This window comes from Otolemur garnettii, unplaced genomic scaffold (assembly GCF_000181295.1).
Source record: "Otolemur garnettii isolate 467f Iridium unplaced genomic scaffold, OtoGar3 scaffold00146, whole genome shotgun sequence".
NCBI classification, from domain to species: Eukaryota; Metazoa; Chordata; class Mammalia; order Primates; family Galagidae; genus Otolemur; species Otolemur garnettii.
In genome coordinates, this window is record NW_003852541.1 from 3599751 (window position 1) to 3611852 (window position 12102).

The following is a 12102-nucleotide window of genomic DNA, read 5'->3' on the forward strand; positions in this document are numbered from 1 at the left end:
ACCACAGGCGCCCGCCACAACGCCTGGCTATTTTTTGGTTGCAGCCGTCATTGTTGTTTAGGGCCCGGGCTAGATTCGAACTCGCCAGCTCAGGTGTATATGCCTGGTGCCTTAGCTGCTTAAGTCATAGGCACCGAGCCGTTATCTTTCATTCTCACTGTTCTCTAAATTTAGCTCCCACCCTAAAGTTGCCCATCTTGAATAGATTGTCATTGAGTTGTACTGATTATTATTTAAAATAAAGGTGGGGTCTGGGGTGGATCACACCTGTAATCCTAACACTCTGGGAGGCCAAGAAGGATGGATTGTCTAAGCTAACCGGTTCCAGACCAGCCTGAGCCAGAGCAAGACCTCCTCTCTAAAAATAGCCAGGTGTTTGGGGTTGCTGTGAACTGTGATGCCATGGGACTTTACGGAGGACGACACAGTGAGACAATGTCTCAAAAAGAAAAAAAAAGGCCAGGCTTGGTGGCTCACACCTATAATCGCAGCACTTAGGAGGCTGAAGAGGGTGGATTACCTGAGTTCAGGAATTTGAGACCAGCCTGAGCCAGAGCGAGACTCTGTCTCTAAAAATAGCCAGGCATTGTGGCACCTGTAGTCCCAGCTACTTGGGAGGCTGACGCAAGAGAATCACATAAGCCCAAGAGTTTGAGTTTGCTGTGAGCTGCAACGCCACATCACTCTACTGAGGGTGACAAAGTAAGACTGTCTTAAAAAAAAAAAAAAAAGCATTATTGTGGTCTTTGTTTTAGGAGGTTTAAGAAATTACCTTTTTTTGGGGGGGGGGGAGGTGGCACCTGTGGCTTAGTGATTAGGGCACCCACCCCATTTACTGAAGGTGGTGGGTTTGAACCCGGCCCCGGCCAAACAGCAACAAAAAAATAGACAGGTCTTGTGGCAGGCGCCTATAGTTGCAGCTACTTGGGAGGCTGAGGCAAGAGAATTGCTTAAGCCCAAGAGTTTGAGGTTGCTGTGAGCTGTGATGCCATAGCACTCTACCAAGGGGGACAAAGTAAAACTTTATCTCTAAAGGAAAAAAAAAAGACATTACCTTTTTTTTTTCTTTATTATTATTTTTTGATACAGTCTCAAGCTGTTGCCCTGGGTAGAGTGCTGTGGCATCACAGCTTACGGTAATCTCAAACTCTTGGGCATAAGTGATTCTCTTGCCTCAGCCGCCCAAGTAGCTGGGACCACAGGCGCCTGCCACAATGCCTGGCTATTTTTTTTGTTGTAGTTGTCATTGTTTTAGCTGGCCTGGGGCCAGGTTCAAACTTGCCAGGCCTCACCGCCCAGCCTCCGTGTATGTGGCTAGCACCCTACTCACTGAGCTATGGTTACCACCAGGAAATTAACTTTTAAATTAAAAATGTTATAATTGTCACTGAGTTGTGCTGATTATTATTTAAAGCAAGGGTTATTGTGGTTTGCAGGTTTTTTTTTTTTGCCGGGCTGGGTTTGAACCCACTACCTCTGGTATATGGGGCCAGTGTCCTACTCCTTGAACCACAGGCACTGCCCAGTTATTGTGGTCTTTACTGTGAACCACTATATATAAAACTGTAATTTTAGAAGTGGAAAAACAGAACAGTCTTAGAGAGACTGCTCCTTGTTCTTCAGAATCATTGGCCTTCCCCAAAGTTGGGTGGACCTATCCCCATCTCTGTATATTGGCTGACAGTGACAGGTGGCTGTACCCTTTTCATCTGGTAACACCTTGGCCCCTGACATCCCTTGCCTGGGCTGTGGGCTTCAGCAACATAGGGCTAAAAGGAGGGGAAGGTCAGGAAAAGCCCTATTGAGGCAGTGACATTTAGGGTGGGAGGTTGTCTTGCTGGGCAGAAGGGGGATGGGTTTCAGATCAGAAGAACCAGGAAAACGTCCCCATATGGAAGGAGTTGTCATGATTAAGGAACAGAGCCAGGGGTGTGTCCTGGGAGTGGAAGGGAATGGCTGCACTGATGACCTGCAGGCCCATCCCCACAGAGAAGCTCACCCTATGGGCCTAGGGCTGGGTCTGAAGGGACTTTGTCCCTTGTGGTCCTCAATCTCCTAAAGAATGGCCCAGAGCAGCTCAGCCTGAATCCTGTGGTAGCCTTGTCTCTGGCAGCCCTAGGACACTTGGCTGCACACTCCAGAGAAAATGAACTGCTAGCTCGGCACCTGTGGCTCAAGTGGCTAAGGTGCCAGACACATACACCTAAGGTGGCGGGTTCAAATCCAGCCTGGGCCCGCCAAAAAAACAATGACGGCTGCAACCAAAATATAGCTGGGTGTTGTGGCGGGTGCCTGTGGTCCTAGCTACTTGGGAGATTGAGGCAGGAGACTCACTTGAGCCCAGGAGTTGGAGGTTGCTGTGAGCTATGATGCTACAACACTCTACCCAGGAGGATAGCTTGAGGCTCTGTCTCAAAAAAAAAAAAAAAAAAAAAGAAAAAAAACTGCTGATGCAGTGGCTCATGCCTGTACCAGCACTTAGGAGGCCGAGGCAGGTAGATTGCCTGAGCTGATGAGTTTGAGACCAGCCTGAGCAAGAGTGAGACCCCGTCTCTAAAAAATAGCTGGGCACTGTGGTGGGGGCCTATAGTCCCAGCTACTTGGGAGGCTGAGGCAAGAGAATCACTTAAGTCCAAGAGTTTGAGGTTGCTGTGAGCTATGATGATGCCAGGGCACTCTACCCAAGGTGACAAAGTAATACTCTGTCTCAAAAAAACAAAACAGAACAAAAAAACAACTGAACTTTGGAAAACCACTGCTAAGCCTTGGGATTATTGAAGGGGAAAACTGAGTAAGCGGTTACAACACACCTGCAGCCTCTGTAACAAGCAGAATCAGACAATCTGCAGCTGCCCCTGCTCATCTGGAGCCACTGGGTTCAGGTCTGGCTTGAGCCCCTCAGCCCACTCTGCAGTATCCTCCTTGATCCCCCAAATTAGAGCCCCAAATCTGGGCAGCTTAACCACTAGCACACCTATGTGGCCTCACCTGGAAGGGGCAACTTCAGTCATCCCTACTCCAGTGATGAGGAAATAGGTTGGTCACTTGCCCACAGATGGTGGGGCTGGTCCATAGTGGGTCTCCTGATTTAGGTGCCAGGCTTTCTCTAGTGTGTACGCCACCGTTCCTGAGCGTGGGAAGGGGGACAGTGGACACAAAGGAGGTTGGGGAGGGGGAGGTGGGGGGGGGCTCCCTGCATCATGAGAAAAGGGAAGGACAGCAGACATCAAAAGGAGGACAGAGTCCGCTTGGCTGGTGGCTCTGGCAGCCTCGGCCTCTTCAGGGTCTTTTTGTGCAGGGTCCTGCAGAGACTTACAGAAGGCCTTCTGGCTTCTGCCACCTCTTCTGCCAAAAAAGAGCTCACTGAGATGAGTGGCAGCAGAGGCCGGGGATCCCCCGTTATGATAGCAGTCATGGGACGCTGACTCATTGCCGGCCAGACCACCTGACTGCGAGGAGAGGGCCCTGCCAGGGGGTTCCCTGCCTAGTCCTTGTTTACCTCCCGCAGCCCCGGGTGGGGGCAGGGTGAGGCGAACGGCTGCATGGCATGCCGGGAAGGTGCGGGTTCCCCTGGGGCCGGGGTCTCTAGCAGCATCCTGGGGACCCACTTCTGGTGGCTTCTTTTGAGTCCCTCCACCCCTCCCCGACACCCACCACGGTATCAAATGGGGCAGAATGAGGAAAAAAACCAAAGGAGTTCTAGGACCACACAGCCGCTTAGGGACAGACAGGCGGTGCCTTTCTGCCCTTCCTCATTCAGTGCTCCCTGGTCTGGGCACCCCGCCCACTCCGACAGCGGCCTGGGGCTGGGCAGGGGGTTGGGCCCTGGCCGGACTGCGTGGCCCACAGGCTCCTGGGCTGCTGAGTCACGCTGGGCCAGCAACCTGTTCGCAAGTCTGTGCCTAGCACACCCCATCCTGGGCATCTGGTCTTTTCTACAGGACAGTGGATCGAGGAGAGTAAGAGTCATTTTCTATGCTCACAGCTGGATACAGGGACCGTCCTGGGTGGGGACTGTCCTCTCTACTGGCCTTGCCCCCTTTGGAGTGTTGGGGGGGGGGAAAACTCAGTCACACCTGTGGGCAAGCCCTGCTGTCCCCCCCTACAAGCAAATTCCCTTTGCACCTGACTAGGCACAAGCCACTCAACATGCCCCTGGTTTCCCCCTCCAGATTTTTTTTCTCCTTCCACCAGGCCCAGCGTGAAAGGACATGAGTTAGATCTAGCAGGTTATGTACCTCCTACCCACAGGGCCCTGCCTGGGAGGCTCCATAGGGTGACATGCCCTTCCTGCCCAACTTCTTGCCCAGGCATTGAGAACAGGTCACTTTTGTCACCTAATAGCACCTTTTCTTGGTTTCCTAGCTGGAGGACTTTGGTCTGCCCCCCTTTGGCTTCCTGTAATCCCAACAGACCTGAGTCCCCACAGGCTCTTTACCACCATCTACTGAATTGAACCCTGTGCCGACAGGTGGTGTCTGGCGCCCATGACTCTTGGGCTACAGTAAACACTTGGTGACCACTGCACTTCAGAAAGGCTTAGGTGGCTCTTTGGCCGGATGGACATGGAAGCGCTCACCAGCCTCTGCCCCTATGTTCTTCCAGTACCTCTCAACTGCACCCCTATTAAACAGGTAACTTCTCTGGTGCTCAGGCCAGACTCAGGGTCTGTCCTTCAGCCCACTTAGGCGCCCATCATGGAGATGCTATAGGCAATGGAGTAGCCTGCCACCTGGGATGCTGACCATGGCAGGGTGGGGACAGCACCCTGAGAGCCAGCCTGTTCTGGCCCACGGTGTCCACTGGATGGCTTAGGAGCTTCTTGGTATTAAGCCTCTCTGTGTCCCGTCTCAGCCCTGCCTTAGGCATCCTTGGCGGCCTGGTGACCGTACTGCTGAGTCACAGCCAGGCTCCAGTCTGGGAGGGGCCTGGGGCGGGACCCTCGTGGATCATCCCCTCCCCCCCCCCCCCCCCCCCCCCCCCCCCCCCCCCCCCCCCCCCCCCCCCCCCCCCCCCCCCCCCCCCCCCCCCCCGCCAGGTGCAGAGACAAGCGCTCAAGCCCCGATAAATGCTGGGACTGGTCTCCTGGGGTCCCCAGTGCACTGGAGACAGTGAAGTGAGGGGTCTGCAATGAGAGTACCGGAGACAGCCGGAGGGGGCTGCAGTGGGCTGGTGGCAGAGGGCGCGGGGCCCAGACAGGGCGACTCGCGAGCAGCTGCGGGGGTGGGGACCAAAGGGAACAGGCCACGCCCCGTTGGGGGCCGGCCGGGGCGGGGCTTCCGCATTCTCAACAAAAGTCGCGCGCCGGGGACCCGGGCGATGCGGGCGGTGCTGCTCCCTAACCGGCGGCTATGGCGTCGTTCACCGTGAAGGCCTACCTTCTGGGCAAGGAAGACGCGGCGCGCGAGATCCGCCGCTTCAGCTTCTGCTTCAGCCCAGAGCCTGAGGCAGAAGCCGAGGCCGCAGGTGGCCCCGGGCCTTGCCAGCGTCTACTGAGTCGGGTGGCCGCCCTGTTCCCCGCGCTGCGGCCTGGCGGCTTTCAGGCGCACTACCGCGGTGAGAGGGCCTGGGAGCAGCGCGGGGGTGCGGACACGCAGTATAGACCCAGCCTTCTGTGCCTGGCCCTGCAGGGAGGGGGTGATCGCCCCTTCTTTCTCGGCGATCTGGTGGACCGTGAAGGGGGTCTTCTGCTCTGGCTTCTCACTAGGCGGGCGAAGGCTGGCATAGGCTCCCAGTTCTGTCTTGCGTACCAGCCTGGTGACTAAGAGTGGTGACGGAGGCCCGTCTGGGCCCTGACCTCTCTACTCAGCGCTGCCCCTCTGGGGCCTGGGGGCGTAGGTGCCACCCCTCCCCCTTCCATGATGGTGCCGATCTTGGCGAGGACGCTCCGGGACGTCCTCTCTGGCTCTCCGCGGGAAGAGTGGTGAGGCGGGCACTCGGGTTACATCTTGCTACCAGGTGGTAGGTTCGGATAATGCCCCTGAAGATCCTAGGAAAAGCTGGCAGAGGAGAGGGAGTGACGCAGATAAACAAACGCGGAGAGTGGGTCCTCAGGGCTGTGCGGCCTGGACGCATGGACAGAAGAGGTGGGGAATTGAGCGCCAGTAGAATGCTGGAGGCCAGGCTGAGTACAAACTCTACATTGGCAGTGGAGAGACGGACAGGATCAGAACGTTCTTCAGAGGTTTTAGTGTGGGAATAGAAGCCCAGGAGCTACTTCAGGTTCCTGCTGCTCTAGTGTGACCAATGGCTGCTGGGGGTGGGGTTAGGAGATGGTTGTGGCCTGGACGAAGGCCTGTGGCGAAGGCCCGCCTCTGGGAGGGGACAGTGCTGGTACCTCCCCCTGGAGTGCTGCCAACCTTCCTGCTAGTTTTGTAACTTTTTTTTTTTTTTTTGAGACAGAGCCTCAAGCTGTACCCCTGGGTAGAGAGCTGTGGCATCACAGCTCACAGCAACCTCCAACTCCTGGGCTCAAGCCAGTCTCCTGCCTCTGCCTCCCAAGTAGCTGGGACCATAGGCGCCCGCCTGGCTATACCTGGGTATTCTTTGGCTGCAGACATAAATGGTTTGTGGCGGCCCAGGCTGGATTCGAACCTGCCACCTTAGATGTATGTGGCTGGCGCCTTAGCCACTTGAGCCATAGGCTCTGAGCCTAGTTATGTAACTTTATTGAGCTATAACTCCCATACTATACAATTCACCAATTCAAAGGAAACAGTTCAGTGGTTTTTAGCATAGTGATAGGTTTGTGGACCATCATCATAGGTTTGTGGACCATCATCACAATCCGTTTTAGAATCTTTTCATCACTTTATAAACCCTACATCCTTTCTGTCATACCTCCATCCTCCAATCCCCCCAGCAGCCACTCATCTGCTTTCAGTACATTTTTTTCCCTGACAGGACATTTCTTTCTATTTATTTATTTATTTTTGTAGGTTTTTTTTGGGCTGGGGCTGGGTTTGAACCTGCCACCTCTGGCATATGGGGCCAGTGCCCTACTCCTTTGAGCCACAGGTGCCACCCATCTATTCATTCATTCATTTATTTATTAATTTTTGAGGCAGAGTCTCAGTAGGTTGCCCTCGGTAGAGTACCATGGCATCACAGCTCTCAGCAACCTCAAACTCTTGGGCTTAAACAATTCTCTTGCCTCAGTCTTCCAAGTAGCTGGGACTACAGGCACCTGCTACAATGCCCAGCTATTTTTTGTTATTGTAGTTGTTATTATTGTTTAGCAGGCCGGGCTGGGTTTGAACTCGCCAGGCCTGGTGTATGTGATCTGCGCTGTAACCACTGAGTTACGGGTGCTGAGCCCTGACTGGACATTTCATATAGATGGAATCATACAATGTAGTCTTATAATTGGTTCCTTTTAGTTAGCATAATATGATCAAGGTTCACCTAGGTCATGGCCCATGTTACTGCATTTCCTTTTGTGGCTGAATATTCGTTATATGGACAGGCCACATTTTATTTGGTCATTAGTTGAGAGACATTTTGGGTTGTTCCTGCCCCCCCACCCCTTGGTGACACTCTTATGATAGGTGATTTTGCTTCTGGTGGCCCAAAAGCCTGCAGCTGTATGGTGTAGTTTGGCTTGCATGGTGGTACTTTACAGCCTTTTCAGCTAACATGTAAAAACTGGAGACTACATACAAATACAGTTTTTATTAGCTTTGTTGGGGCAGGAAGCAGGCAGATAATCTATCTCTTTTACTCCTAAACTGCCAGAAGCCCCAGGCATTGGGAAGGCTGGGCCCCTTGAGAACAGGGCATAGGAAAGGATCACCTATGCTCAACTCCACAGCTCAAGACCAATCTGAGCCTGGTCAGATGTGGACTGAGGAGACACCTTTCTGAAGGGGCAGCTGGCCCAGAGGCCAAGCAGCAAGCAGCCAGACATTGCTGCTACCCATATATACATGCCTCCTGCCTCCTGCATATAGCTGTGGTCCAGGGCCTAGGCTGGGGCACTTGCTATCCAGCAGTGCCAGAGTGAAGGTTCATCTTGCCTCATCCCTGTTTCTGTTGGCTCTGGCAGGTAGGTTTCAGTTTATATCCCCACAGGAGCCCCTTCAGTACTGACCTCAGTCACTTAAGCAGCGGGTATCCAACTGAGTCCCTGGGTGCTTATGTACTGTCTTTTAAACAATCTAGATGAGGACGGAGACTTGGTTGCCTTTTCCAGTGATGAAGAACTGACAATGGCCATGTCCTACGTGAAGGATGACATCTTTCGAATCTATATTAAAGGTAAGGGCTGCTCTGGTGTGCTGCCTGAAATCAGATGCTTCCTGCTGAGAAAAAAATAGGAATTGAGTTTCTTCCAAAGAAGAGGCCAGGAGTCTGAGGGCTGCATAAGTCTGGGATATAACAAGTGCTGTGCTGGCCTGAGAGAGAATAATCTGTGCTCACACTAGGGCTGGGGGCACCTTTGGGGCCCTTGGTGAGGAATAAGACCCAAGGTGTGCAGACCTGGCCCCCTGTTGTGTTGCTGCTACCTGGGCCACAGGAGTCTGTTAACAGGTGCTGGGACTGGGATCCCAGGCTCTTGGTTGCTTTGTTGACTCAGTGGCTGGAGGGAGTGGCTGGAGGGAGTGAGGTTGGGGAGGGGGTTGCTGTGACAGTCTCATAGTGACAAGGGAGAGGGAGGACTTCAAGAGGCTATGCCCTAATGGCTCTCTCTTTCCTCTCTGCAGAGAAGAAGGAGTGCCGGCGGGACCACCGTTCCCCATGTGCTCAGGAGGCACCCCGCAACATGGTGCACCCCAATGTAATCTGCGATGGTTGCAATGGGCCTGTGGTGGGAACACGCTACAAGTGCAGTGTCTGCCCAAACTATGACCTGTGTGGTGTCTGTGAGGGGAAGGGCCTACACAGGGGGCACAGCAAGCTCGTGTTCCCCAGTCCCTCTGGGTACCTCTCCGAGGTGAGCTGGTCCTCCATGCAGCCTTCGGGTGTGACACAGGGTGGCAAGAGTCCCTGCGTCTCACTGCCTTGCCCTCTGTTTGTTCTTCTCCCAGGCCTTCTCTCATAGCCGCTGGCTCCGGAAGCTGAAACATGGGCACTTTGGGTGGCCAGGCTGGGAAATGGGCCCACCAGGGAACTGGAGCCCGCGTCCTCCTCGAGCAGGGGATGCCCACTCCAGCCCCACAGCAGAATCAGGTGAGGCTTGCATTTGAAGTGGCTTTTGAATGATGAGAATTGCCAGGCATCCCCTGTGTGCAGGTCTCTCTTTTTTTTTTTTTTTTTTTTGAGACAGAGCCTCAAGCTGTCTCCCTGGGTAGAGTGCCATGGCATCCCAGCTCACAACAACTTCTAACTCCTGGGCTCAAGCGAGTCTTCTGCCTCCGCCTCCCAGGTAGCTGGGACCACAGGTGCCCGCCACAACGCCCGGCTATTTTTTGGTTGCAGCTGTCATTATTGTTTGGTGGGCCCAGGCTGGATTTGAAACAGCCACCTTAGGTGTATGTGGCTGGTGCCTTAGCCACTTGAGCCACAGGCACCAAGCCATGTGCAGGTCTATTAGCCAGCCTTCCCTGTGTCCTGAATCCCTGCCATGCCCATGGCGGGCTCGACACCTCATAGTCTTCCTTTCCCTTCAGTCCTCACAAGAACCCTGTAAAGTGGGGAGCACTATTCTCCATTTCAAAAATAGGGAAATCAATGTGTAACTAAGTGCCTAAGGCCATTAATTTACCGCTTGGCTCTTTCACCTCACCAGGCTGCCCTTGAGGTGCCCCCAAGGTAGAGGAAGAGAGGCCCTTCTGGCCTCTGGATCTCTGTGATACACTATTTTCTTTTGTGATCATTGTCAGGAAAATCAGAGCCAAGGTTGTTCAACTCTAAGTATGATGCTGTCAGCATAGCTCACAGCAACCTCAAACTTGTGGGCTCAAGTGATCCTCTTGCCTCAGCCTCCCAAGTAGCTGGGACTACAGGCACCTGCCACTACACCCAGATAATTTTTCTATTTTTAGTAGACATAGGGTCTTCCTTTTAGTTAGGTTGGTCTTGAACTCTTCAGCCTCCCAAAGTGCAAGGATTACAGGCGTGAGCTACCATGCCCAGCTTACATTCTACATGTTTAGATTCTGATTTTTTAAAATTTTATTTATTTAATTTTTAGAGACAGAGTCTTACTTTGTCATCCTCAGTAGAGAGCTGTGGCATCACAGCTCACAGCAACCTCCAGCTCTTGGGCTTAAGCGATCCTCCTGCCTTAGCCTCCCGAGTAGCGGGGACTACAGGCGCCCACCACAATGCCCGGCTGTTTTTTTGTTGCAGTTTGGCCAGGGCTGGGTTTGAATCCACCACCCTTGGTATATGGGGCTGGCGCCCTACTCACTGAGCCACAGGCACCACCCGATTCTGATTTTATTAATCTTATTGTATCTTTTGATTCACTTCATCCTTTTGGACAAAGGTGAGGATGTTTGTTTAACTTTGAATAAATAGCATATCTAAGATGTGGTCAATGTTTGTACTAAGCTCCATGAGGTAACCAAGAACCAAGGATCACAGAAGAAAGTAGAGTGGCCCATGTGGCGGAGGGTGCAGAGTGAGATGGAGGGGAGGAAGCCAATGAGGTAACTGGGATGGAGGTCACCTGGAATGACAGGGACCTTGGCAAGGATATGAATCGGACTGTAAGAAGTATCAATAGCACTGAATTAAAGATATCTTTTTGTTTGTAAAAATGAAAGCTTCCGGTCCATCAGAGGATCCCAGTGTGAATTTCCTGAAGAATGTGGGGGAGAGTGTGGCAGCTGCCCTCAGCCCTCTGGGTGAGTGAGCCTCCTTATCCATCCTTTCACATCAGCGGAGGGCTTCAGTAACTCACTACGTACCTTCTGTAACTTTTACCTGGGATCCTTCAGAAGAATGGGTAATTGACATGTCCTTAACACTGGTGAGGTTTTCTTGCCTCAGATCAACCTTTGCCAAGCAATGGGCCACATGCAACTCAAGGTTAAATTCTTTGACAAATTCTCAAGCTTTCTATGATGCAGTGAAGTGGAATCAACCAGCATTTGGCTGGGATCATCCCCGTAGGGAGGGTGACCAGCTATGATTTCAAGGCCAGCCTATCTCCCAACTGTCCTTCATTGAGAGAACAACAGTCCATGTTTCCCCCTAAACTTAGCCTTGAGGTTTAGACTTGCAGACTTAGATAGTAGTTAGTGGAGATGCCATTTATTGTTTTTTCCTTTTTGTTTGCAAACCTCAAAGCTTCCAAGGGTGTTTTTGAGTGCTGGGCCTATGACAGAGTTTGGGGGGAGGGAGCAGTGGAGACAGGTGTTCTGTGTGACATGGTGCCTCAGGTTGCAGAAAATGTCTGCTGGGGTGAGCGAACCCCAGTATCCCCCTCCAGAATGGTGCCATCTGACCTCCAGTGTAGGCTTTGAGATACGCCCTGTGGCAGCATCGTACATCCAAGGGTGTGAAACTGGGTGCTGCAGGGTTAGGCTTGTGGCAGTAAAAATCAGCAAATAAAGGCGACTTCCAGTTCAAGGTTATAAGGGATCATGATTGCAGACTAGAAGAGAGCTCATCTTTGTACTGCAGTGGCAGGCAGTGTCCACCCAGCAAATTCAAAGGTTGTCTCTAATGTCTGAAGGAATGCTGATGGGAGGGGTGCCCACACACTACACTGCCTACCACCCTTTCCTGTGGCTACTGGGTGTGATCGCCATCTACTTCAACCCCACTCATTTTGGTTTGAGACAGTAGTGACATCTTGGCATTGCTGCTACCAAACGAAACAGCTCAGACCACCTATGGGTTCTGTACTGGTGTTAGAGGCTCTTGAGAGAATGAAGAAAAGAAATTGATATTCTTTTTTCTTTTTCATTCTTTCCTTTTTTTTGAGACAGAATCTCATTATGTCTCCCTTGGTAGAGTGCTGTGGCGTCACAGCTCACCAGCAACCTCCAGCTCTTGGACTTAAGTGATTCTCTGCCTCAGTCTCCAAAGTTTTTTTTTTTTTTTTTGAGGCAGTCTGACTATGTCGCCCTAGGTAGAGTGAGTGCCATGGCGTCTCAGCTCATAGCAACCTCAAACTCTTGGGCTCAAGTGATTCTCTTGCCTCAGTCTCCC

The 12102-nt window shown here is 52.5% G+C and overlaps 1 protein-coding gene across 3 annotated transcripts in view; it reads left to right on the forward strand.

Annotated features, from left to right (window-relative positions):
- The first annotated feature begins 5263 nt into the window (after positions 1-5263).
- Positions 5264-12102, forward strand: part of SQSTM1 (sequestosome 1) — a 16393-nt gene continuing 9554 nt past the window's right edge. Inside the window, exons 1-5 of one of the 3 annotated variants that reach the window (XM_003799157.3) lie at positions 5264-5556; positions 8161-8256; positions 8703-8932; positions 9027-9168; positions 10710-10790. In XM_003799157.3, coding sequence (XP_003799205.1) covers positions 5352-5556; positions 8161-8256; positions 8703-8932; positions 9027-9168; positions 10710-10790 — 754 coding nt within the window. In that variant the 5' untranslated portion in view covers positions 5264-5351. Of the gene's footprint in view, positions 5557-7938; positions 8045-8160; positions 8257-8702; positions 8933-9026; positions 9169-10709; positions 10791-12102 lie in introns of those variants that run through there. The other 2 variants (XM_023518741.1, XM_023518740.1) reach the window with 2 other exon arrangements.